Genomic DNA, 27,703 nt, shown 5'->3' on the forward strand with positions numbered 1-27,703 from the left:
TTCAAAATAATAAAGTTTAAGGAACTCGACGATTGTAATGTTGCTGTTTATTATGCACTCCCTCATAAACACACACAAACACCAATAGAGCGCGTGGGCCAGGGCATGGTGCGCCAGCTTAACGTGACAGGTATGAAAGGTCACGCGTGCTGCTTTTCTATTTTGAAAAAAAGGTTTTGTCACCTAGTGTCCTTCTCCGTACGACAAGACCACGGACCGACGCGTACTCTGAAGGGCCAGGTCGAACGCGTGGGAACACTCAATCGACCCATTGAGGCTGGTCAGGGCGCGGCGGAGATGTCACCGCGGCTCACGTGCTGCGCCAAGAATAACCCAAGCATGGGTGCATGCTGCGGTTGAACATGTATGTATTTCTACTGCATTTATGCTCTCCGTTTACGGCGGCATGTTACGGTGACGATCGGTCCCTTCGAGGACGGATCGGTGACATCACAAAGCAGGCGTTTTATTTGACTGCCCTCAGGGTAAATAAGCGAGGACACGTCGTACAAGTCGTTGGAAAACCACCTGTCTTTTGTGCGTGCATGAAAAAAATGAATAAAACATTTTATAAATTGTAATTTGGTAAAGAGCAACATGATTTAAAGAAGAGGAAATTTAGTTAACCACGTAGAGTTCATAAATTTGGAAATTACGACAAGATCTGATGATTTAAGAAAGTTATGTAATGAGGAGACTTAGTATAAAATAAAAAAAATATATTCGGAGGCAATAATGGTTATCATTGTCAAAAAGCTAGAATTGAGATACGTTGTATTTGTAACATTTTCTATGCTAGCTCCACTAAGCGCCATACATTCTATCTTGGCTTTTCCTGCGTAAGAAAAGCGACTCGATTGGCCGCTGTGTGGATCGATCGGTGGCATGCATGCGTGTACCGTTCTGGCGTTCTATGCCTACTCCCATCTAGGCACTATTTTTAAAGTGTACGTTATTGTCGGATCTGGTCTAGAGCCGTCTAAAAATAGTTCGCTAGGGAAAAGGTTCATGAAAACGTCGCCTCGCCTAGGCCAAAGTGACGGCCGCGACGGACCAGACACTGCGCGCTCGTTCGTTCTAGTTAAGCGCCGCGTACCGTCCGCAATATTACGACCAGATATTCCTTCGCCCCTAGCGAAGCCAGCCACTAGCAGAGCGGGCGAGAAAAGCTGCCCAAAAACCGCGCCGTCCCTGGCAGAAAACGGGAAATCCTCCAACGAACCGGAGCCCTGTGGAACGAAGTGTTTGCTGAAAAATGTAGCTGATAGACAATAAGCCACGAACGAAGTGTTAAGTTACGTAGTTTAAGGAAGTAGAAAAGCAAGGTTGGTGCAGTTCGGGTGCGCCGTTTTCCCAGTGCTGCCCATTTCCAGAAAATCCACAACAACAACAGAAAAAAAAACAGGAAAAATTCTCCCTCAAGCAAAGCAAAGCAAGCTGCGTCAAGTTGCCTGCTCGTATGGTTCGACCGATTTCGTAATAAGAAGTCGCCGATCGAAGAAACCATTTATCTCCTGGTGGTGTGAAGAGTGTGTGCAGTTATTACCGAAACATAATGCGCAAATGTGTTTCTTGAGCAGGTCCGAAGTGATTGAGAAGTGATCGAATCTTACCAATATCGCCACGATATTCGTTGGCTGTAGAGAAAATATAGTGGCTATCCAGATTCAAGTGGAGCTCCGCAGCTCAGTGTTACCCGGATCGGAACACGTAATTTGTATACCTGTGTGTGCGTGTGTGCGTACGACGTGAAAATTTCCATCACACTTCCGCCTGCACCTGGAAGTAGTTGAAAGGGAGGAGGACATCGCAGGTAGCACCTAAAACTTGACCGTAATCGAGTGCTCTCTCGTCGAGATGGGAAGTAACTGCTGCAAGGGAGAAGCTGGTGCCCAGGTGTACAAAGGAAATGGAACCGAGATATCGATTGGACCCCGTCTACGGAAAAGGTATGTGCAACGGTAATTAGCCCTTTTCTGCCGCTGGCCATTCCCCGAAAAAGCGATCCCGCCAGGGGACTTTGTCACGATCGCACTCGAACTTTGTTTGATGCCTTCTACTCTACATTCCGTTGGTGACCTGCAATGTCGCGGAGGTGGTATCATCGCAAACGAACAAAAATAGACACACCAAGCGGTTCCCTTCCTGTCGTTCGGCTTTGTGAATGACTCGAACGGTACGGCAATCCTGTTGCAATCGATTGTGGCCACAATATAAACAGCGTGACCTTCACTGATGCCAGCGAAGAAAGCAGCAGGAACGGTGAAGAAAACACATATTTTTGAATCTTTATTGCATAAACCTATCGAGGGCCATCGTTGAGAGTCCTAGTGCATCGCGGCAAAAAGTCATACGTAATGCTTGCTTATTTGCGGAAAGCATAATCCTCGCCCAGTGCGAAAATTTTTGTTATATTTTAAGTTCCATTCCCGAGCTCGCGATGCAGCTGCCGGTCACGTAGCATTCCGATGCAACGGCTTCATGAGTTCGCTCCTGGTACTGGTGACCAGCATTTAACCAACCGTTTTCTCACCACTTGAGCAATAAAGGTTACCTACCATGCGTGCTATCTTGATTCATAGTGAATTATGTACATTTTGAACGATGGAGGCACCTGACGAAACAATGTTGTAAATGGTACCAGAATTATATGCATAGCTCTCATCTAATAGATCATGTTCTCTGGGTACCTAGTCCTGCGTAGTGCGTGGCCGATCTCTTGGTCAGTGGTCGCCAGTACAAAACTCTTGATACTGATCTGAGTAATTTACAAGTTCCTTCTTTATATAATAAAAAATAACAAGTTTGGCCAGGGATACCCATTTACGTGATAGGGAAATTTGTGTTAAATGGTTAGCGACTACATAGTAGGGAAATAGTTTCTGCTCAATTTTTATTCTAATTTTTTCTCCTATTCATTCAACAAACTCCTACTCTAGTATGTCCCTCCCAAATGGACTGTCCACATGTAGCCCCGTATATCCGAAATTGCGTAAACGGGTCCAATCCCAAACGCTTGGGGTGATGGAGCTACATGGCTAAGGTAGAATGAGGAACGGCAGTCCGGGTTACCGGGCTGCTTGAACGCCTGGGAGGGTGCAACCAGGCGCAACCAAATCTGCCCCTGGGCTGTAGGGCTAGTCACCCGGTCCCAGTAATTCTGACTAGCGAAAGGCATACAAGCAACAAACGATACGAATTCAACGGAAACATACCCCTGCAACGACCCCGGATAACGATTAAAAAGGGCTCATGGAACGTACGCAAAGTGTATAGAACCGAACCCTTGAAACAACTTGATGATGTACTAGGCAAGCTAAACATGGACCTCACTGCACTAGAAGCCATACACTAGGCATGTAGTGGTGTGCAGAGCAAGCGTAGCAGCAGCCTAAAACATCTACAAAAGCTTCCCAGACTGTGGCAACGTGCTGGGCACGGGCTAGGCCATATAGCTTGCGAAAACTTTTCCACAAACGATTTCCTGTCAAGATAGTTGAAGCTGCGTTGAATTTATAATCCCAGTGCTCGCATACACCTTCAAGGCATGAACCTTGCCTAACTTTGTAGAATTCTCTTGGCCCGGTTCGAGAGGAAGATGCTTAGAAGGATTTTTGATGCCGTATGTCTTCACAAATACACAATGGACAATGGAAGAGCCGATATAGTGACGAGCTCTATGAGTTGGAAGCTGGCGATGTCATAAAAATGGCACCGAAAGTACTTTTATGTTGTCCCGAGGAACCGATGGTGTAACCAAATTGATCTGCCAGCGTAAATGGAGGCGCAAGTAAAGCCGAGATACGGAATTGGACCAGTGTGACGAACAACCGTGAGTGGTTTCGGATGGAGCAACGTCAGGCCGAGACTGCTTAGCGGTTGTACTGCCAGATATGTAAGTAAATTTTTAAAAGTTAGCTTGGACAAAGATTTTAAATACGTCCGACCAGCTCAAAAAAAATTAAATATTTTTTTCATGGTACAAAAATCTTGACATGGCAGTCCTGAAACTTATCAAATTTAATTTAATTATAAATTTTATGAGTGTGATTTATTGATGTACACCAAGTGAAAAAAAGCCTAATAATAATAAATACTTTGTATACCTCTTTTCAACTCCTCCTCCTCCTTTTCATGGTACAAAAATCTTGACATGGCAGTCCTGAAACTTATCAAATTTAATTTAATTATAAATTTTATGAGTGTGATTTATTGATGTATACCAAGTGAAAAAAAGCCTAATAATAATAAATACTTTGTATACCTCTTTTCAACTCCTTTCCGGTTGAATATTTTGTTTAACTTGATAAGATTCTGCAGAGTTAGATTACTACTCGATTGTAAATACTTGTTTTTGTTTTTAAATTATTGGACCTTTTTTTTACTGCGGTTGCCGACCACTGGCTTGAGTTGACGATTGCTTAATGGGCGTCCGAACTGTGAGGACGCGCATTATTTGGCGTGCTCGCTCTGTTTCGCGGTCGCGTCCACCACCAGGATCGTCGTGGGTGCGTTGTTTTTTTTCGAAAATCCTGTCCTCTCAGATCAAGTTCACCGATGGTGGCGGTCAACGCGTCATCGGCGACCGATTATAAATATAGCATTATCGCGCACGCGTTAGCCCCCCCATGGATAACGGGCGCGGATAGGCCTCGAAGATGGAATGGCCGGCGACATAACATCTGTGTCGCGTCGGGTCGCCTTCGGCGTTGGACGATGCTTCCGGCGCGTTCGACCTACTCCCACCACCAGCGTGAGATCACACCGACGATCCGATGACGGGCGATCACACATGGCTGGGATCCTCCAACGGGCCATAGTGCGTCTTTAAACAGATCATCATTGGTCACGTCTCGGCTAGCCCCAACACCGCTACCTCCTATCGTTAAACAGTCTTCCCTAAAAACAGTCTTTTTCGCTTCATTACTCTGCAACGATCGGCATGCGGGTGGTGTGACACGGTGACAGATTGGAACAGTGTTCTAATTAAAAGACGCCTGGTATTTGCTGTGGTTTTAGATTATCTATGCTCGCCTGCCACATGGTGTTCCCGCATTTTTCTTTTTGACGGTTTTAACCTCAAAATGTTAACCTAATGAAGCTACAGCAAGTATTGGGAACTGTGCTTTGATCATTACATAATAAATTACACTCAATGCCAAACCAGCGTTTCGAAATGGCCGAGTCAATCGCTACATTGAACAACATTGCCTCTACTCCGAGTGCTGAGTGGAATTTGTCCTTGAGGATTCGAGCTGTAAAGCACAGCTCGAATTTGACCCTTATTCTTCATGTGTTTAGTGGGTGTGTAAATAAATAAAGGGCACTGTCTTTCAGCGTTGTTTCTATGTAAATATTTTTAGTTTGCTTTTTCTTTGGACCATATTTTTATCAGATTAATATAAATTGGAAAACGCTGCATTGATGATTTTCCTTTGAATCTATTTGTCTTTCATTTTGTTACTCCTTAATCTTTTAAACATCAATTTTATTACTAGATATTTTATTTACACAGTCGTTACGTGACAGCATACAAAAAAGTTGTTGTTTAGCTTCCTTGGGTTTTTATCTATAATATACTATGTTTCTTTCAATCTTGTCTGAAACAAGCTTGTGTTAGTCTTGTTAACCTGAAACAATTTTGTTTGTTTTAAATTTTAAATTTCAACTGGTATTAGCCCCAATTTAGATAACAAAATAGATGCACCAATCATATACGAATAGTGTGGCTAAAGTTTTTAATTTCTCTTCAAAATTCGAATAAATTGTTCAGGTATAAATGGCACTACTCTTGCTACACTTTAGTGACTTCAATAAGGGTAATTACGAATTCTTTATGGAAATTCTACACAGTAGTTGTTCTTTTTAGCTTTTGCATTTTTTAAGACTCCAAATAAGATAATAAAGCTATTTTTATAGTATAAGCATTGATGAAATAATAGCAATCAACTGCAATAGATGTTTTGAAGAAGTAGCATTTAGAGTGAAACTTTCATTTCTTTTCTTTGCAGTCCTGTGTACACGGAAATGATGCGAGAGGAAACATTCCAAGGTAAACCACGATTCAGATTGAGAGCGCATTTTCTAGCGTCAAAAATTACATTTCATTCTATCACTTTTCTTGTTGCAGTGGACGAAACCCCACACATTGGAGCACCATTCTTTCTGAGGAAACTTAACGATTACACGGTGCTGGTAGGCACGAAAGCGAAACTATCAGTACACATTTCGAACACCAAGGATGCCAAGGTAAGGGAATAGCGGTTTGTTTTTCTGAGTATTTTAGAACATTCTAATAAAGCACGATTTACCATCTTCCCCTAGGTCTCATGGTTCAAAGACGATCTTCTTCTACCCGAAACGGACCGTTACGTTTGCTCCAGCCTGGGCCAGCTACATTCACTCGAAATCGCCACCGTTCTGCCCGAGGACAACGCAAAATGGTCCTGCCAGGGCGAGAACTCGTTCGGCAAATGCGTCTGCAGTGGGCAGCTCACAGTGCGAGGTAAATAAAAATGGTGAATTTGTTGCCACCCAAAGAAACGACCCTTGGCATTGATGCATGTAATTTGTTTTGATTTAACCCACCCAGTCCCAGAAACCTACAAAGCTCCGGAGTTTGTTGACGAACTGCGAGCCATACTGACGAGCCAGGGTACGATCTCGCTCGAGTGCAAAGTGATCGGTTATCCCACGCCGGAGTTGAGCTGGTTCAAGGATGGAAATGAAATCAAGGCGGGTGACATGTTCGGGCTTACCATCAACGGAGGCGATCTGGGATCGTTGGGTGTGTACACCTGTGTGGCGAAGAACTGTGTCGGTACCAACAGCTCCAGCTCAAAGGTGCGCGTGCAGGAGACGCAGGAGACGACCATAAAAGACAAAACGATTGATAAGTACGTCAACTTGGCAAAGAATGCAAAACTGTATTTACTGTGGCCTCTAATGTGTGAAACGTTTACTTCCTCAGAATATCGCCGGTATTTATCGAAGAACTCGAAAGAATCAAGGGCAAGATTGGTGATCGACTTGAGCTGCGGTGCAAAAGTATGTTATCAATGGACAACACCCATTTGTGCATTTGTCAGTTATTAACCAACTGTGTTTCTTCTTGCTGTCCATTCCAGTTAATCTCTCTGCCGATCCGGTGAGCGTTCGCTGGTACAACCAGAGTGGGCTTATCGAGGCAAACGAAAAGTATTCCATGTTCGAAGATGGACTTGGGTGCTTCATTGTCGACATTAATGCCGCGGAGCTGTGCGATGCCGGCGAATGGAAGTGTGTTATTACTTGCAAAGACGGTCTGATAGGTATAACAACCAATGTGGTCGAATTGGATGGTAAGTGTAGTTTGAATCGTACTGCACATTGGAAAAAGAACTTGCAATACATTTTTCTTGTCTTTGAACCGCTACATTTTCAGTACCCAGAAACTATCGAGCTCCCCGGTTCATGGAAGGTCTGAAAGCTGTGCTGACCGAGGAAGGACTAGTGTCATTCGAGTGCAAGGTAATCGGTTATCCCACACCAATCCTTCGCTGGTACAAGGACGGGCGGGAGTTGAAGCCGGGTGATGTGTACCATCTGACGGGAGTGAATTCGCTCGGATCGTACTGCTGCGTGGCAAGAAATAGCCTTGGTGAAGCATCTAGCACTACTTTCCTCTCGGTGAATGACATCAAGGCGCAGCTAAACGAAGAGGAATGGATGAACCTGCTGCAGGTAAACCAGGCACCGATCTTCAAGACGGGCCTCATCAGCCGCGATGTAAACATTGCCGAGTCGTTCCGTCTATCGGTCGTGATCAGCTCGGTTTCTCGGCCCACGGTGAACTGGTACAAGGATGATCTGGTTGTGGACGGGACGGATAATTACAAAATTTCTTCCGATGAATCCACCTACACGTACTCCATTGATGTTGTAACGGCGCAGCTGGACGATCAGGGTGAGTGGAAGTGTGTGGCGACGAATGAGTTCGGTCAGGCGGGCACGTCCTGCTTCGTGAAGCTGATCATACCGAAGCACTACCGTAAGCCGAAGTTCCTCGAAAACCTTAAAGCGGTCATGCTACGCGATGGTACGGTCAACCTGGAATGCAAGGTAATCGGTGTACCGCAACCGGTGCTGAAGTGGTACAAGGATGGCACGGAGCTGAAACCGGGCGATATTCACCGCATCATTACTGGCCAGGATGGTAAGTGCTGCCTCGGAACGTACACGTGTGAGGCGGTGAACTGCATGGGATCGGTGAGCAGTACAGCTTCGTTGCACGGATACGATGGTATCGCAGACGAGGGACCTCTGCCACCGGAAGGTGCTGCAGCACTCGTAAAAGATGCATCCCTGTCAACAATCCACGAGGAGCGCACTTCGCAAATATTCGACACGGCCGCCTCGTACGAAAGTGCAGCAAGCAACGGTCGGGGCGAGATATCGTTTACTTTCGACGGTAAGGAGGTGTCGGTGTCGCTCTACGAAACACCTGAGTTGACGAACGATGAAGCGCTGCAGATTGTGCAGATGTTCGCTGATCAATTGCACCAGAATATTAACGAAAACGAGAACGTCACCAACATGCCGTCGTTGCGTTTCGTGAAGGAAACGTCCACCTCGGGCCAGTTGGTGATGGAGGCGCTTGTCATCGACGTACCGGTGGTGGAGGATGCCAACCTGTTCGAAGATGATCGCCGCACGGACTTCGACATTGACGAGATGCACGATGAGAACACGTTCACCTTCGAAAGTGGAATTGCCTCGTCGAAGGTTCGCACGCAACGACATAGCAGTAACGATCAGGATGAGTTCCGCAGTATGACCTCATCGGAGCACTCCGACCTGGAGCGTGACGTGATGATGAGCATTCTCAGCCGGGACAGTCTTCCGGTTCTGACGAGCCCAGCTAAGACAGTCGACGTCGCGACAGGTGACGATACGCGTCAGCGATTGCTTTCGCTGGTAGAAACGGTCATCTTCCATCTTGCCTCTATTCGTGAGGAGGTACGGAATCAGTCGGATTTGGCGATTACGGCGAGCTTCATGGAGCGAAGCGATAAAATTCTTGCCGATATACTCTACCCAGTACAGCAGCTGCACAAGAACCTAGCAAATACGTCAACGCTGGAGAGTCTGCTCGATCCGCTGGAACTGTTAGCACGTGGACTGAGCGTCGTGGAGAAGTGCGTACAAATCGGTGGCTATAGTCGGACGTTCGTTTACCGAACTAGCGTGTGTATCGTTGAGGGGTGTGGCAAGCAGATACTGAACTGCCTGACAGATCTACGTATCCTAGCCGGCCAGCAGCTAGAGGCGGATTTTGTCACCCAACAGAAGATCTACATGGCGATCCTGGAGATTCAAACAAGCATCGAGTCGGCGCAGGAAAGCATTCAGTCTCAGCGTATTCTCCAGCAGGCAGACTCGGTTGCTGCCATGCAGGATGTGACTAGCATCGTGACTAATCGCTCAATTTTCGAGGACATCGATTTCATCCTTAAATCTGAGGAACCGCTCGGTTTGCTGCAAGTGAAGAACCTGCAAATCACGGTGCTAGAGTTTGAGAAATCATTAGCTACCATTCTGACGATCGTTTCACAATCGGAAAATTGTAACGTGCGCTCGGAAATCGCTAGATTTGGATTGACGGAGGTTTTGCTTGAGCTGAAGAACAAGACCGAGGTATTGATGGTACAATGTAGCGAACAGAGACAGCAAAAAATTGTAGGCAGTGAAATGAAGCCAGCTGTTGTCGAGTTGAACAGTTTAGTAGAGATGGTCGAGGCTAATGAATCTTACGCGGAGGTTATCAGTTGTCTCAATGACATGTTTGTGCCGCTGGAGGAAATGAAGACAGCTCTGTCGAAGTTGACAAACGAACTGCGCCATGTACCGGAAAGCGAGTACAACAGTAACCAGGCGCTGGAACAGCAGATCGAAGAGTTCTACGAACTCATCGTACATCTGAAAGAGGAGATTCAGCGTGCTAGCAAGGACTTCCGCGACAGTGCGGATGTTTTCGAGCGATTGGAAGAATGTCTCAACCGCCTGTTCTGCATTCATACGGCGGACTCTATCGATAACGAAGAGTGCGCTCGAATGGAAATTGTACTAATACAGCTTTTGATGAATCATCTTACGAAACTTGAGCTTTCACTACAGGAGAAAACGGAACAGGATATGCTGTCGTTTATGGCGACGGCTTTCCTGAACGTGCACGACAATCTCCAGCACTTCAGCTACATGCGCTCGAATAGCAAGTATGAAAAAATTCGTCAAGATATCTTGCACCATGCTAGAAAGATGGTATTTTTCTTGATAGAAACAGAAACATCTCTTACCACAGTTGTGGAGCGGCGTAAGGCTATTTATGAAATGGCTCTATTTTCTATTCACACCGATTGTAAAAGAATACGGGAGGCTACAGAAAAGTATGCAATCGAAATTTTCGGCGAACGTCAGAAGTGTGAAATCCTTACGGAATCTCTAGACAGCCTAAGCGAGTGTGCAACTGCTGCCTTGAAATCACACGAGCAGTCACAATCCGCCGAAAACGAGGTTGTGTTCGATTCATTGCTAAGGTTTGCGATCAGCATGCGTACTACGTGTGATATAATGGATGATCAAACAATGACTTCCACGATAGATGCAGACAAGATACTTAACCAATACACATGCTTGCAGGCTGCAGCAGAATCATATGCTTTATATAATACCAACGAAATGGCTCGGTCTAGTGAAACCTTTGCAGAATCGTTAACTGAAATAGTGAAGGTTGCCACTCCTGAGAAAGTGTTTGTAACGTATGAAGAAAACACTAAACTGCACAGCCAATGTCAGTCGATCAAGGCAAGCATAGCAGATCTAAAAGATTTTATAGGCGAAACAAAATCAGCATCAGTGTATCAAAAGCCTCTAACTGAACTTGAAGATATAGTAGAAACGCTTGTCGGACAGCCTACGCAACTCGAGAGTATTGAATTTGTGAATGCCATCGCTTCTCCGATCGCGAAGGCCACCGAGACACTGAAGAACATCGATCTCCAGGCAGCTCATGTGCAGCCGTCGGTCGTTCTGGAGGATTGTCTGCTAGAAATGTGTGCATCCTTAGAGAAGGCTCAAACAACACACACTGTAGAAAAGGCCCAAGAGAGCACAGCTCATTTCAAGTTGGTTGATACAGTGACCCATGTGCAGCACGATATTCGAGAATGCATTCAGTTGGAGAAGGACACTAGAGAAAAGAACTCGAAGCTGCAACAAGGCGCTTTGGAGTCGCTGAAGCAATCCTTGTCCGAAGTCCAGCAGCTTGTGAAGTCGGACATTGTGGTGAAAGAGGTTTCGAAGCCTTTGGTTGCCTTGGAAACCACTATCAACGAGCTCATTGGACAACCTATGCAGCTCGAGAGCATTGAGTTTGTGAATGCCATCGCTTCTCCGATCGCAAAGGTCACCGAGACACTGAAGAACATCGATCTCCAGGCAGCTCATGTGCAGCCGACGGTCGTTGTGGAAGATTGTCTGCTAGAAATGTGTGCATCCTTAGAGAAGGCTCAAACAACACACACTGTAGAAAAGGCCCAAGAGAGCACAGCTCATAGCAAGTTGGTTGATACAGTGACCCATGTACAGCACGATATTCGAGAATGCATTCAGTTGGAGAAGGACACTAGAGAAAAGAACTCGAAGCTGCAACAAGGCGCTTTGGAGTCGCTGAAGCAATCCTTGTTCGAAGTCCAGCAGCTTGTGAAGTCGGACATTGTGGTGAAAGAGGTTTCGAAGCCTTTGGTAGCCTTGGAAACCACTATCAACGAGCTCATTGGACAACCTATGCAGCTCGAGAGCATTGAGTTTGTGAATGCCATCGCTTCTCCGATCGCAAAGGTCACCGAGACACTGAAGAACATCGATCTCCAGGCAGCTCATATGCAGCCGACGGTCGTTCTGGAGGATTGTCTGCTAGAAATGTGTGCATCCTTAGAGAAGGCTCAAACAACACACACTGTAGAAAAGGCCCAAGAGAGCACAGCTCATTTCAAGTTGGTTGATACAGTGACCCATGTGCAGCACGATATTCGAGAATGCATTCAGTTGGAGAAGGACACTAGAGAAAAGAACTCGAAGCTGCAACAAGGCGCTTTGGAGTCGCTGAAGCAATCCTTGTCCGAAGTCCAGCAGCTTGTGAAGTCGGACATTGTGGTGAAAGAGGTTTCGAAGCCTTTGGTTGCCTTGGAAACCACTATCAACGAGCTCATTGGACAACCTATGCAGCTCGAGAGCATTGAGTTTGTGAATGCCATCGCTTCTCCGATCGCAAAGGTCACCGAGACACTGAAGAAAATCGATCTCCAGGCAGCTCATGTGCAGCCGACGGTCGTTCTGGAGGATTGTCTGCTAGAAATGTGTGCATCCTTAGAGAAGGCTCAAACAACATACACTGTAGAAAAGGCCCAAGAGAGCACAGCTCATAGCAAGTTGGTTGATACAGTGACCCATGTGCAGCACGATATTCGAGAATGCATTCAGTTGGAGAAGGACACTAGAGAAAAGAACTCGAAGCTGCAACAAGGCGCTTTGGAGTCGCTGAAGCAATCCTTGTCCGAAGTCCAGCAGCTTGTGAAGTCGGACATTGTGGTGAAAGAGGTTTCGAAGCCTTTGGTTGCCTTGGAAACCACTATCAACGAGCTCATTGGACAACCTATGCAGCTCGAGAGCATTGAGTTTGTGAATGCCATCGCTTCTCCGATCGCAAAGGTCACCGAGACACTGAAGAACATCGATCTCCAGGCAGCTCATGTGCAGCCCACGGTCGTTGTGGAAGATTGTCTGCTAGAAATGTGTGCATCCTTAGAGAAGGCTCAAACAACACACACTGTAGAAAAGGCCCAAGAGAGCACAGCTCATAGCAAGTTGGTTGATACGGTGACCCATGTGCAGCACGATATTCGAGAATGCATTCAGTTGGAGAAGGACACTAGAGAAAAGAACTCGAAGCTGCAACAAGGCGCTTTGGAGTCGCTGAAGCAATCCTTGTCCGAAGTCCAGCAGCTTGTGAAGTCGGACATTGTGGTGAAAGAGGTTTCGAAGCCTTTGGTTGCCTTGGAAACCACTATCAACGAGCTCATTGGACAACCTATGCAGCTCGAGAGCATTGAGTTTGTGAATGCCATCGCTTCTCCGATCGCAAAGGTCACCGAGACACTGAAGAACATCGATCTCCAGGCAGCTCATGTGCAGCCGACGGTCGTTCTGGAGGATTGTCTGCTAGAAATGTGTGCATCCTTAGAGAAGGCTCAAACAACATACACTGTAGAAAAGGCCCAAGAGAGCACAGCTCATAGCAAGTTGGTTGATACAGTGACCCATGTGCAGCACGATATTCGAGAATGCATTCAGTTGGAGAAGGACACTAGAGAAAAGAACTCGAAGCTGCAACAAGGCGCTTTGGAGTCGCTGAAGCAATCCTTGTTTGAAGTCCAGCAGCTTGTGAAGTCGGACATTGTGCTGAAAGAGGTTTCGAAGCCTTTGGTTGCCTTGGAAACCACTATCAACGAGCTCATTGGACAACCTATGCAGCTCGAGAGCATTGAGTTTGTGAATGCCATCGCTTCTCCGATCGCAAAGGTCACCGAGACACTGAAGAAAATCGATCTCCAGGCAGCTCATGTGCAGCCGACGGTCGTTCTGGAGGATTGTCTGCTAGAAATGTGTGCATCCTTAGAGAAGGCTCAAACAACATACACTGTAGAAAAGGCCCAAGAGAGCACAGCTCATAGCAAGTTGGTTGATACAGTGACCCATGTGCAGCACGATATTCGAGAATGCATTCAGTTGGAGAAGGACACTAGAGAAAAGAACTCGAAGCTGCAACAAGGCGCTTTGGAGTCGCTGAAGCAATCCTTGTCCGAAGTCCAGCAGCTTGTGAAGTCGGACATTGTGGTGAAAGAGGTTTCGAAGCCTTTGGTTGCCTTGGAAACCACTATCAACGAGCTCATTGGACAACCTATGCAGCTCGAGAGCATTGAGTTTGTGAATGCCATCGCTTCTCCGATCGCAAAGGTCACCGAGACACTGAAGAACATCGATCTCCAGGCAGCTCATGTGCAGCCCACGGTCGTTGTGGAAGATTGTCTGCTAGAAATGTGTGCATCCTTAGAGAAGGCTCAAACAACACACACTGTAGAAAAGGCCCAAGAGAGCACAGCTCATAGCAAGTTGGTTGATACAGTGACCCATGTGCAGCACGATATTCGAGAATGCATTCAGTTGGAGAAGGACACTAGAGAAAAGAACTCGAAGCTGCAACAAGGCGCTTTGGAGTCGCTGAAGCAATCCTTGTCCGAAGTCCAGCAGCTTGTGAAGTCGGACATTGTGGTGAAAGAGGTTTCGAAGCCTTTGGTTGCCTTGGAAACCACTATCAACGAGCTCATTGGACAACCTATGCAGCTCGAGAGCATTGAGTTTGTGAATGCCATCGCTTCTCCGATCGCAAAGGTCACCGAGACACTGAAGAACATCGATCTCCAGGCAGCTCATGTGCAGCCGACGGTCGTTCTGGAGGATTGTCTGCTAGAAATGTGTGCATCCTTAGAGAAGGCTCAAACAACATACACTGTAGAAAAGGCCCAAGAGAGCACAGCTCATAGCAAGTTGGTTGATACAGTGACCCATGTGCAGCACGATATTCGAGAATGCATTCAGTTGGAGAAGGACACTAGAGAAAAGAACTCGAAGCTGCAACAAGGCGCTTTGGAGTCGCTGAAGCAATCCTTGTTTGAAGTCCAGCAGCTTGTGAAGTCGGACATTGTGCTGAAAGAGGTTTCGAAGCCTTTGGTTGCCTTGGAAACCACTATCAACGAGCTCATTGGACAACCTATGCAGCTCGAGAGCATTGAGTTTGTGAATGCCATCGCTTCTCCGATCGCAAAGGTCACCGAGACACTGAAGAAAATCGATCTCCAGGCAGCTCATGTGCAGCCGACGGTCGTTCTGGAGGATTGTCTGCTAGAAATGTGTGCATCCTTAGAGAAGGCTCAAACAACATACACTGTAGAAAAGGCCCAAGAGAGCACAGCTCATAGCAAGTTGGTTGATACAGTGACCCATGTGCAGCACGATATTCGAGAATGCATTCAGTTGGAGAAGGACACTAGAGAAAAGAACTCGAAGCTGCAACAAGGCGCTTTGGAGTCGCTGAAGCAATCCTTGTCCGAAGTCCAGCAGCTTGTGAAGTCGGACATTGTGGTGAAAGAGGTTTCGAAGCCTTTGGTTGCCTTGGAAACCACTATCAACGAGCTCATTGGACAACCTATGCAGCTCGAGAGCATTGAGTTTGTGAATGCCATCGCTTCTCCGATCGCAAAGGTCACCGAGACACTGAAGAACATCGATCTCCAGGCAGCTCATGTGCAGCCCACGGTCGTTGTGGAAGATTGTCTGCTAGAAATGTGTGCATCCTTAGAGAAGGCTCAAACAACACACACTGTAGAAAAGGCCCAAGAGAGCACAGCTCATAGCAAGTTGGTTGATACAGTGACCCATGTGCAGCACGATATTCGAGAATGCATTCAGTTGGAGAAGGACACTAGAGAAAAGAACTCGAAGCTGCAACAAGGCGCTTTGGAGTCGCTGAAGCAATCCTTGTCCGAAGTCCAGCAGCTTGTGAAGTCGGACATTGTGGTGAAAGAGGTTTCGAAGCCTTTGGTTGCCTTGGAAACCACTATCAACGAGCTCATTGGACAACCTATGCAGCTCGAGAGCATTGAGTTTGTGAATGCCATCGCTTCTCCGATCGCAAAGGTCACCGAGACACTGAAGAACATCGATCTCCAGGCAGCTCATGTGCAGCCGACGGTCGTTCTGGAGGATTGTCTGCTAGAAATGTGTGCATCCTTAGAGAAGGCTCAAACAACATACACTGTAGAAAAGGCCCAAGAGAGCACAGCTCATAGCAAGTTGGTTGATACAGTGACCCATGTGCAGCACGATATTCGAGAATGCATTCAGTTGGAGAAGGACACTAGAGAAAAGAACTCGAAGCTGCAACAAGGCGCTTTGGAGTCGCTGAAGCAATCCTTGTCCGAAGTCCAGCAGCTTGTGAAGTCGGACATTGTGGTGAAAGAGGTTTCGAAGCCTTTGGTTGCCTTGGAAACCACTATCAACGAGCTCATTGGACAACCTATGCAGCTCGAGAGCATTGAGTTTGTGAATGCCATCGCTTCTCCGATCGCAAAGGTCACCGAGACACTGAAGAAAATCGATCTCCAGGCAGCTCATGTGCAGCCGACGGTCGTTCTGGAGGATTGTCTGCTAGAAATGTGTGCATCCTTAGAGAAGGCTCAAACAACATACACTGTAGAAAAGCCCCAAGAGAGCACAGCTCATAGCAAGTTGGTTGATACAGTGACCCATGTGCAGCACGATATTCGAGAATGCATTCAGTTGGAGAAGGACACTAGAGAAAAGAACTCGAAGCTGCAACAAGGCGCTTTGGAGTCGCTGAAGCAATCCTTGTTTGAAGTCCAGCAGCTTGTGAAGTCGGACATTGTGCTGAAAGAGGTTTCGAAGCCTTTGGTTGCCTTGGAAACCACTATCAACGAGCTCATTGGACAACCTATGCAGCTCGAGAGCATTGAGTTTGTGAATGCCTTCGCTTCTCCGATCGCAAAGGTCACCGAGACACTGAAGAAAATCGATCTCCAGGCAGCTCATGTGCAGCCGACGGTCGTTCTGGAGGATTGTCTGCTAGAAATGTGTGCATCCTTAGAGAAGGCTCAAACAACATACACTGTAGAAAAGGCCCAAGAGAGCACAGCTCATAGCAAGTTGGTTGATACAGTGACCCATGTGCAGCACGATATTCGAGAATGCATTCAGTTGGAGAAGGACACTAGAGAAAAGAACTCGAAGCTGCAACAAGGCGCTTTGGAGTCGCTGAAGCAATCCTTGTCCGAAGTCCAGCAGCTTGTGAAGTCGGACATTGTGGTGAAAGAGGTTTCGAAGCCTTTGGTTGCCTTGGAAACCACTATCAACGAGCTCATTGGACAACCTATGCAGCTCGAGAGCATTGAGTTTGTGAATGCCATCGCTTCTCCGATCGCAAAGGTCACCGAGACACTGAAGAACATCGATCTCCAGGCAGCTCATGTGCAGCCCACGGTCGTTGTGGAAGATTGTCTGCTAGAAATGTGTGCATCCTTAGAGAAGGCTCAAACAACACACACTGTAGAAAAGGCCCAAGAGAGCACAGCTCATAGCAAGTTGGTTGATACAGTGACCCATGTGCAGCACGATATTCGAGAATGCATTCAGTTGGAGAAGGACACTAGAGAAAAGAACTCGAAGCTGCAACAAGGCGCTTTGGAGTCGCTGAAGCAATCCTTGTCCGAAGTCCAGCAGCTTGTGAAGTCGGACATTGTGGTGAAAGAGGTTTCGAAGCCTTTGGTTGCCTTGGAAACCACTATCAACGAGCTCATTGGACAACCTATGCAGCTCGAGAGCATTGAGTTTGTGAATGCCATCGCTTCTCCGATCGCAAAGGTCACCGAGACACTGAAGAACATCGATCTCCAGGCAGCTCATGTGCAGCCGACGGTCGTTCTGGAGGATTGTCTGCTAGAAATGTGTGCATCCTTAGAGAAGGCTCAAACAACATACACTGTAGAAAAGGCCCAAGAGAGCACAGCTCATAGCAAGTTGGTTGATACAGTGACCCATGTGCAGCACGATATTCGAGAATGCATTCATTTAGAGAAGGACACTAGAGAAAAGAACTCGAAGCTGCAACAAGGCGCTTTGGAGTCGCTGAAGCAATCCTTGTCCGAAGTCCAGCAGCTTGTGAAGTCGGACATTGTGGTGAAAGAGGTTTCGAAGCCTTTGGTTGCCTTGGAAACCACTATCAACGAGCTCATTGGACAACCTATGCAGCTCGAGAGCATTGAGTTTGTGAATGCCATCGCTTCTCCGATCGCAAAGGTCACCGAGACACTGAAGAACATCGATCTCCAGGCAGCTCATGTGCAGCCGTCGGTCGTTCTGGAGGATTGTCTGCTAGAAATGTGTGCATCCTTAGAGAAGGCTCAAACAACACACACTGTAGAAAAGGCCCAAGAGAGCACAGCTCATAGCAAGTTGATTGATACAGTGACCCATGTGCAGCACGATATTCGAGAATGCATTCAGTTGGAGAAGGACACTAGAGAAAAGAACTCGAAGCTGCAACAAGGCGCTTTGGAGTCGCTGAAGCAATCCTTGTCCGAAGTCCAGCAGTTTGTGAAGTCGGACATTGTGGTGAAAGAGGTTTCGAAGCCTTTGGTTGCCTTGGAAACCACTATCAACGAGCTCATTGGACAACCTATGCAGCTCGAGAGCATTGAGTTTGTGAATGCCATCGCTTCTCCGATCGCAAAGGTCACCGAGACACTGAAGAACATCGATCTCCAGGCAGCTCATGTGCAGCCGACGGTCGTTCTGGAGGATTGTCTGCTAGAAATGTGTGCATCCTTAGAGAAGGCTCAAACAACACACACTGTAGAGAAGGCTCAAGAGAGCACAGCTCATAGCAAGTTGGTTGATACAGTGACCCATGTGCAGCACGATATTCGAGAATGCATTCAGTTGGAGAAGGACACTAGAGAAAAGAACTCGAAGCTGCAACAAGGCGCTTTGGAGTCGCTGAAGCAATCCTTGTCCGAAGTCCAGCAGCTTGTGAAGTCGGACATTGTGGTGAAAGAGGTTTCGAAGCCTTTGGTTGCCTTGGAAACCACTATCAACGAGCTCATTGGACAACCTATGCAGCTCGAGAGCATTGAGTTTGTGAATGCCATCGCTTCTTCGATCGCAAAGGTCACCGAGACACTGAAGAACATCGATCTCCAGGCAGCTCATGTGCAGCCGACGGTCGTTGTGGAAGATTGTCTGCTAGAAATGTGTGCATCCTTAGAGAAGGCTCAAACAACACACACTGTAGAAAAGGCCCAAGAGAGCACAGCTCATTTCAAGTTGGTTGATACAGTGACCCATGTGCAGCACGATATTCGAGAATGCATTCAGTTGGAGAAGGACACTAGAGAAAAGAACTCGAAGCTGCAACGAGGCGCTTTGGAGTCGCTGAAGCAATCCTTGTCCGAAGTCCAGCAGCTTGTGAAGTCGGACATTGTGGTGAAAGAGGTTTCGAAGCCTTTGGTTGCCTTGGAAACCACTATCAACGAGCTCATTGGACAACCTATGCAGCTCGAGAGCATTGAGTTTGTGAATGCCATCGCTTCTCCGATCGCAAAGGTCACCGAGACACTGAAGAACATCGATCTCCAGGCAGCTCATATGCAGCCGACGGTCGTTGTGGAAGATTGTCTGCTAGAAATGTGTGCATCCTTAGAGAAGGCTCAAACAACACACACTGCTGAAAAGGCCCAAGAGAGCACAGCTCATAGCAAGTTGGTTGATACAGTGACCCATGTGCAGCACGATATACGAGAATGCATTCAGTTGGAGAAAAATAAGAGATCGGTAGATGTGACCTATGAAGAAAAAGAGGAAACTATGAAATCAAAGAATGATGTTGAATCAGTGAAGAATGTCGGTGAAGTAGCAAAGCAAAAGGTAGAAGAGGAGGCGAATAAAATGGAAGAGGAAGTGAAGCAGAAGGTTGATGAACAAGCAACTAAAAAGAAGATAAAGGAAGAAGCGCAAAACAAGCCTCAAGAGGAAGCGAAGAAGAAGGCTGAGGACGAAGCGAGGAAAATGAAAGAAGAAGAAGTAAAGAAAAAGGCAGAAGAAGTAGCGAAGAAGAAGGCAGAAGAAGAAGCGAAGAAGAAGGCAGAAAAAGAAGCAAATAATGAGGCAGAAGATGCAAAGAAGAAATCTGAGGAAGAAACTAAGAAGAAGGCTGAAGGAGAAGCAAAGAAAAGCGTAGAAGAAGCGAAGAAGAAGGCAGAAGAAAAAGCGGAGAAGAAGGCTAAGAAAGAAGCGAAGAAGAAGGCAGAAGAAGCAGCGAAAAAGATGGCAGAAGAAGAAGCAAAGCAAAAGGCAGAAGAAGCGAAGAAGAAGGATGAAGAGGAAGTGAAGAAGAAGGCAGAAGAATCAAAGAAGAAAGCTGAAGAAGAAGCGAAGAAGAAGACAGATGAGGAAGAAGCAAAGAAGACGGCTGAAGAAGAAGCGAAGAAGAAGGCAGAAAATGAAGCGAAGAAGAAGGCAGAAGAATCAAAGAAGAAGGCAGAAGAAGAAGCGAAGAAGAAGGCAGAAGAAGAAGAAACGAAGAAGAAGGCAGAAGAAACGAAGAAGAAGGCAGCAGAAGATGCAAAGAAAAAGGCAGAAGAGGAAGCGAGGAAGAAGGCTGAGGAAGAAGCAAAGCAGAAGGCTGAAGAAGAAGCAAAGAAGAATGCTGAAGTAGAAGCGAAGAAAAAGGCAGAAGAAGATGCAAAGAAAAAGGCAGAAGAGGAAGCGAAGAAGAAGGCTGAGGAAGAAGCAAAACAGAAGGCTGAAGAAAAAGCAAAGAAGAAGGCAGAAATAGATGCGAAGAAAAAGGCAGAAGAAGCAGCAAAGAAGAAGGTTGAGGAAGAAGCTAAGAAGAAGGCAGAAGAAGCGAAGAAGAAGGCTGAGGAAGAAGCAAAGATGAAGGCAGAAGAAGAAGCGAAGAAGAAGGCAGAAGAAGAAGCGAAGAAGAAGGCTGAAGTGGAATCGAAGAAGAAAGCTGAGGAAGTAGCAAAGAAGAAGGCAGAAGAAGAGGAAACGAAGAAGAAGGCAGAAGAATCGAAGAAGAAGGCTGAGGAAGAAGCAAAGAAGAACGCAGAAGAGGAAGCAAAGAAGAAGGCAGAAGAAGAGGTAAAGAAGAAGGCAGAAGAAGAAGCTAAGAAAAAGGCAGAAGAAGCGAAGAAGAAGGCAGAAGAGGAAGCAAAGATGAAGGCAGAAGAAGCGAAGAAGAAGGCAGAAGAGGAAGCGGAGATGAAAGCTGAAGAAGAAGCGAAGAAAAAAGCGGAAGAAGAAGGAAAGAAGAAGAAGGCTAAGGAAGAAGCAAAGAAAAAGGCAGAAGAGGAAGCGAAGAAGAAGGCAGAAGAGGAAGCAAAGAAGAAGGCAGAAGAAGAAGCGAAGAAGAAGGCAGAGGAAGAAGCAAAGAAGAAGGCTGAGAAAGAAGCAAAGAAGAAGGCTGAGGAAGAAGCGAAGAAGAAGGCAGAAGAAGAAGCGAAGAAGAAGGCTGAAGAGGAAGCGAAGAAGAAGGCTGAAGAGGAAGCGAAGAAGAAGGCAGAAGAAGTGAAGAAGAAGGCAGAAGAGGAAGCGAAGAAGAAGGCAGAAGAAGTGAAGAAAAAGGCAGAAGAAGAAGTGAAGAAGAAGGCAGAGGAAGAAGCGAAAAAGAAAGCTGAGGAAGAAGCGAAGAAAAAGGCAGAAGAAGAAATGAAGAAGAAAGCAGAAGAAGATGCAAAGAAGAAGGCAGAAGAAGAAGCGAAGAAAAAGGAAGAAGAAGCAAAGAAGAAGGCTGAAGAAGAAACGAAAAAGAAGGCAGAAGAAGCAGCAAAGAAGAAAGCTGAAGAGGAAGCGAAGAAGAAGGCAGAAGAAGCAAAGAAGAAGGCAGAAGAGGAAGCGAAGAAGAAGGCAGAAGAAGAAACGAAGAAGAAGGCAGAAGAGGAAGCGAAGAAGAAGGCAGAAGAAGAAGCGAAGAAGAAGGCTGAAGAGGAAGCGATGAAGAATGCAGAAGAAGAAGCGAAGAAGATCGCAGAAGAAGAAGCGAAGAAGAAGGCTGAAGAAGAAGCGAAGAAAAAGGCAGAAGAAGCGAAGAAGAAGGCTGAGAAAGAAGCAAAGAAGAAAGCTGAGGAAGAAACGAAGAAGAAGGCAGAAGAAGCAGCAAAGAAGAAGGCTGAGGAAGAAACGAAGAAGGCAGAAGAAGAAGCTAAGAAGAAGGCAGAAGAGGAAGCGAAGAAGAAGGCAGAAGAGGAAGCAAAGAAGAAGGCAGAAGAAGAAGCGAAGAAGAAGGCAGAAGACGAAGCGAAGAAGAAGGCAGAGGAAGAAGCGAAGAAGAAGGCAGAAGAAGAAGCGAAGAAGAAGGTAGAAGAAAAATCGAAGAAGAAGGCAGAGGAAGAAGCGAAGAAAAAGGTAGAAGAAGCGAAGAAGAAGGATGAAGGAGCGAAGAAGAAGGCTGAGGAAGAAACGAAGAAGAAGGCAGAAGAAGTAGCAAAGAAGAAGGCTGAGGAAGAAACGAAGAAGGCAGAAGAAAAGGCGAAGAAGAAGGCAGAAGAGGAAGCGAAGAAGAAGGCAGAAGAAGAAGCGAAGAAGAAGGCAGAAGACGAAGCGAAGAAGAAAGCAGAGGAAGAAGCGAAGAAGAAGGCAGAAGAAGAAGCGAAGAAGAAGGCAGAAGAAAAAGCGAAGAAGAAGGCAGAGGAAGAAGCGAAGAAAAAGGTAGAAGAAGCGAAGAAGAAGGATGAGAAAGAAGCGAAGAAGAAGGCTGAGGAAGAAACGAAGAAGAAGGCAGAAGAAGCAGCAAAGAAGAAGGCTGAAGAAGAAACGAAGAAGGCAGAAGAAAAGGCGAAGAAGAAGGCAGAAGAGGAAGCGAAGAAGAAGGCAGAAGAGGAAGCAAAGAAGAGGGCAGAAGAAGAAGCGAAAAAGAAGGCAGAAGAAGAAGCGAAGAAGAAAGCCGAGGAAGAAGCGAAGAAGAAGGCAGAAGAAGAAGTGAAGAAGAAGGCAGAAGAAGAAGCGAAGAAGAAGGCAGAGAAAGAAGCGAAGAAGAAGGCTGAGGAAGAAGCGAAGAAGAAGGCAGAAGAAACAGCGAAAAAGAAGGCAGAAGAAGAAGCGAAGAAAAAGGTAGAAGAAGCAGCAAAGAAGAAGGATGAAGAGGAAGCAAAGAAGAAGGCAGAAGAAGTGAAGAAGAAAGCAGAAGAGGAAACGAAGAAGAAGGCAGAAGAAGAAGCGAAGAAGAAAGCAGAAGAAGCAGCAAATAAGAAGGGAGAAGAAGAAGCAAAGCAGAAGGCAGAAGAAGCGAAGACGAAGGCTGAGGATCAAGCAAAGAAGAAGGCGGAAGTCGAAGCGAAGAAAAAGGCAGACGAAGAAGCAAATAAGATGGCAGAAGAAGTAGCGAATAAGAAGGCACGAGAGGAAGCAAAGAAAATGGTTGAAGAAGAATCAGCAAAGAAGGCAGAAGAAGAAGCGAAGAAGAAGGCTGAAGAAGAAGCAAAGAAGAAGGCAGAAGAAGTGGTGGAAAGAAAAACTGCAGAGGGAACAAAGAAGGCAGAAGAGGAATCGAAGCAAAAGGCCAAAGCAGCAAAGAAAAAGCCAGATGCAGAAGCAATAAAATTGGAAGAAGAAGCAAAACAAGCGGCTGAAGAAAAAACAGCAAAGAAGAAGGATAAACAAGAGGCTGAAGCAGCCAAGAAGAAGAAAGAAGAAGAAGTGAAGCAGCAGGAGGAAATACTGGTAGTGAAAAAGACGGCTGAAGAAGTAACTTATAAAATGGCAAATCCACTGGAAAAGAAAAAGGTAGAAGAAAGGACTCTAGACGAGCACCTTTTCGATGAAGAAGTTGTTCTAACGAGGCAAAAAAGGATAGCGGCAAAGGCAGTACATCAGGCATTCGAGGACGAGATCAGCACGTCATTCAAAGTGAAAACTACTCGAAAAACTCACAGTGCTATGGGCGAAACCGAAGAAAAGGAATTCAGTAAGCTTGGATCACTGTTGCTAAATTTCCAGGAAATGCTTTCAGAAACCAAACGCATGTTCTTGACTGATCTTCCGGGAAGAAATTTTGCTAAATCTATCCAGAATGTGAAGCTGAGCCTATTTACTTCTCATGAACTCGAGATCCTCCAAATCGACTTGGCGCTTGTAAAGCTTCTGCAAACGCCGATCGAAAATTTAACCACCATTCTTGCGTCAATGGATCTTTATTCTTCTCAGTCAGACTCTTGGAGTACATTAGAAGATTGTTTGCTGCAGGTCGTGGAAGCATTCGGACAAGTTCAACAAAAGAACGAGAAGCTGCATTCAACGACTGAGTGGGTAACGGTGTTTACACTGTACAAATCAATTTTGATTATTTTAACTGACATTCGCCAATGCATTTACCAGAAGAGGTCCTCTAGGACTGAAATTGATCTAACGTTGAACAAAACCGTTGTAGAGCTGCAACTTTTGCAGAAAGACCTCGAGTACATTCAGCTTATTTCGAATGATCGACTGGATTTGACGCCCAAAACCGTTGATTCGTACTTTTCGCAAGCTCTAACTACACTGACCTTGTTGCACCCGTCGGTTGTGGCAGTGGTGAAAAAGCCCACGTACTCCACCTGCGTCAATTTACTACTGTCGCTCTCCATTCCGGTACATGACCTGGTGAAAGAGCTCCCGCCAGCGGCGAGCTGGAATGCGGAATCTATCACACCGGCATTGAAGCATAACTTGAGACAGTTGTACCGTGTTGTTTCGGCCATCTCTCAGCAGCAGCTTACCAGGGTGCGCAATGAGCGCGAGGTTTCCATCCTAGAGGAGATGAAGAGACATCTCCAAGGCTTAGATAGGGTGCTGAAGAGTTTCCTTGACCTGTACAACAAGATTGAGATGCAGAAGGAGCTGTTAGCAACGATACGTCGAAATCTGAGCGTGCTGAAGAGCGTCATGTTCCAAGTTAGAAACCAATATGCCATAGAAGCATTGTCCGAAAAGGACGATAGTTTACTATGCGCCTTTGAGTTGGTGATCGAAAAGCTGACGGTAAATCCGCTGCAGCTAGACTCGGTCGAGTACCTTCGCCTGTTAGCAGAATCGCTTGAAAAGTTCGGCGATATCGTGCGCAGACTGTGCGGCAGTAGTGTGGTCATTTCGGACTGGCTACTCCGCTATCAGTTGCAGCTGCTGAAGATTTTCGATACCGTAGAGTTCTGTCTTAGCGAGGAACAGTTCATAGTGATAGGCAGCAAGGAGAAATATACTAGGACTAGTACGCAGGATGCAATACACACGGTCAAGCAGCTTATCACGCACTACAAGATCACTAGCGTTAGCACCGAGCAGGACAAAGCACAGGAGCGACGGGGTGCATCGTCCCACATCAAGGTTCTTGCCGCACGCCAAGGTCTGACGGACGAACGAGCTGATCATTCGCAGCGCGTAGCACCGGACGCGCGGCAGCATCGTGCCGACGCAATCAGACGTCGTGCCACTAGGAGTCCTCAAGGTTTGCGAGACGACCCGCCGCGTAGCTCCTCCCGGTGCAGCCTGGGAGCGCTTCCCTCCAAGCGCGGACCCTCGTTTGCGGTGTACCTGAAGAACGTGTTCATCGAACGAGACCACGGCTTCAAGCTGCTATGCGTGGTGCTCGACTCCGAGATCGACGTCCGGTGGACGAAGGACGGCGTCGACATCGGGCACGGCGGCCGGTATCGGGTGCAGCAGAAGAACGGTCTCGTTACCCTGCAGGTGGATCGGGCCGATTACGACGATTCGGGTACCTATGCGTGTCATGTTTTCAACAACTACGGCCAATCGTTCAACAAGTGCACCGTCGAGGTGTACGACACGAGCGATGATATCATCTGCTCGTCGTTCAGCATACCGCCGAAGATGGGTAAGTCGATTTATCTTCTATTTTTATCTTCCGCCCGATGATTTGTTCAATGACAGCGCTCACACATGGTCGTTGGCTTCACTACACCTACGTACACCTCGGCGAATGTTTCGCATCCAATCGGATGTGCACTAAATTTATCGATCTTGTTCCAATTGCCAATACGTTTCGATTGAGTATTTTCGGCTCCACTCCCCCACGAACAAAGCATTCGTTGCAAACATCTAACAAAAAATCAGTGTAGGTCAATACAAACAACGTTTATCTCAGGACACAGTTCAACAAGAGAAGAATACATTAGAACAATTTATCGTCTTAAGCAAATTGTTGATGAATAATGGCAATTCTATGCCGCTTCCGAAGTAACATAAAAATCCTGATCAAGTAAGATGAACTTTAAAGTATTAGCAGGTGTTGTAAAACAAAAATCATGGAAAGTAATTTACCCCCAAATGAAGAAGGTAAAGGTTTGTTTGGGGAAAGCAAGTAAGCTTTTTTATTGTAGCTTCTTTCGAAAGAATATATTAATAATCCGGAACCTGCTCGTATTGTTTTAATCTTTGTACTTTGTGACCGCTATTTTGTTTGGATCCGTATTATCCTTATCATCATAAATTAAAACATGTGTTTTATAGTTTAACTGCTTTCTACTAGCAGTTTTTCTTCTACTCCTTAAGCAGTCGTAGCTAACAGATTATGGTGAAGATCGCATCATTGAACAAATCATATATTTTAATTTATTGCAGAACTCGGTTATCCTCGGAGATGTACAATCAATTTTAACATAACAAATCGCAGGATTAATATCACAAATCACACTACAGTCAGAAACAACAACTTGTTTGCTAGTTTATCATAATAATGATCAATCATATCAACGATTACTCATCAATGAGTTCAGTACTCTTTGTAAACAGAGTACTACAAATACTACAAATTGATCATCTACGACGACGATCGTAGCGTAGGTCACCGACAAAAGCTTTGGATTTGGCATAAATCTATCTTGTCGGTCATACACAATACCGATGTAATGAGTCGGATGATGAGCAGCGTGTTTGTTGGCACGTTAGTTATTTTCAGCGCTCAACTGAAAATATCTTCGTTTCCGATGACCAGTATCGATCAATCGATCGTAAGAGTTTTCTTTGCGTTCGCTTTCGCATCTTGACAATAGCCAAAAACATACTATGTCAAGCATGACAACCACAACTGTTGATCTGAGAATTCACAAACTTATTTAAGCCCATTTCGAGTCATACCGTGTATCGAACACGGCACGAGTCTTTTGGGTGGATGAAATAGATCCTATGGAAAGTGCGAGTCTCAGTAGTCGACATGCGTGTGCGCTGCAATGGGCACAAATCGATTGTAAACGCACGATTTGTTATTGAAGCGATGGGTATTGACCTTCTAATTATAGCGACCCCTTTTGCTCATCTATGCGCTTGGCTGAACGGACCTAAATATAAGCATTTTGGGTAGAACACTTAGTTTGATTAAATCTGGGTTACGTTAGTAGGGGGCGAGCCTAAACTGTGCCACTCCGATTTGCGAGATGTCGATCTTGAGCAATCGGCTGTCCGAACTCGGCGATCCTCTCGAAACGGCATCGCTGTTTGCCGTCACGTTCGGATTTGACATAGTTGCAAAGTGGTCGGCGGCAGTGTTGCAGAATAGTGCACGCGTGTCCCGATCCACTAATACTATACCTGATATCGACACTGTCGTGACGGTGCACGAGATTTACGGCTCAGGCCTCGGAACCGGGTCGACAGGCGTGTGAAAACTGAACCGGCTTCACTTGTGCGCCAGCTTTTGCCCGTTCAGTGTGTGTCGTCACGGTCTCGCTTTCACTGTGAGGTTGGACCTTCTAGCTTTATCCCAATAGGAGTGAAACCTGAAAGTTCTACCCAAATTTACGTTGAGTTCGGGGTGGTGTTGTACTAATCTCTAATTACTCTGTCAATCAAATTTCTGTCTCTAGGGCTCGTCCTTAAGGTGATTGGTTCTCTGGGGGGCTTTTTCTGTAGCTAGGTGGTTGTGGTACCGATCGACCCCACGACTTTGTTCGCTTGGGAGGGTGTGTCTGTGTGGTTTCCCATTTCCTGGGGGTGTCAAAGTGCGCGTGTCCAGCGTCCGGCGGACAGTGTGATATAACAA

General features: G+C 46.3%; 1 protein-coding gene across 1 annotated transcript; it reads left to right on the forward strand.

The window, feature by feature from the left end:
• The first annotated feature begins 1,857 nt into the window (after positions 1–1,857).
• LOC131284774 (uncharacterized) lies at positions 1,858–27,326 on the forward strand. Its single transcript, XM_058313633.1, has 17 exons — positions 1,858–1,949; positions 6,012–6,052; positions 6,131–6,249; positions 6,325–6,505; positions 6,593–6,925; positions 6,976–7,047; positions 7,128–7,340; positions 7,424–19,749; positions 20,260–20,373; positions 20,452–20,664; positions 21,016–21,240; positions 21,919–22,077; positions 22,189–22,380; positions 22,495–22,752; positions 23,875–25,540; positions 26,458–26,504; positions 27,063–27,326. Exons 1-17 carry the CDS (start codon positions 1,858–1,860, stop codon positions 27,324–27,326), a joined length of 16,515 nt encoding a protein of 5,504 aa, XP_058169616.1.
• Positions 27,327–27,703: the final 377 nt, after the last annotated feature.

This window comes from Anopheles ziemanni, chromosome 3 (assembly GCF_943734765.1).
Source record: "Anopheles ziemanni chromosome 3, idAnoZiCoDA_A2_x.2, whole genome shotgun sequence".
Classification (NCBI taxonomy): Eukaryota; Metazoa; Arthropoda; class Insecta; order Diptera; family Culicidae; genus Anopheles; species Anopheles ziemanni.

Bases quoted from the DNA above. Each gene is read 5' to 3' on its own strand.
- LOC131284774 (XM_058313633.1), top strand. From the start codon at position 1,858: ATGGGAAGTAACTGCTGCAAGGGAGAAGCTGGTGCCCAGGTGTACAAA. The intron at 20,665-21,015 runs GTGGAATCGAAG...GCAAAGAAAAAG, and splicing joins AAGCGAAGAAGAAGGCTGAA to GCAGAAGAGGAAGCGAAGAA. The intron at 22,078-22,188 runs GTAGAAGAAGCG...GAAACGAAGAAG, and splicing joins AGGAAGAAGCGAAGAAAAAG to GCAGAAGAAAAGGCGAAGAA.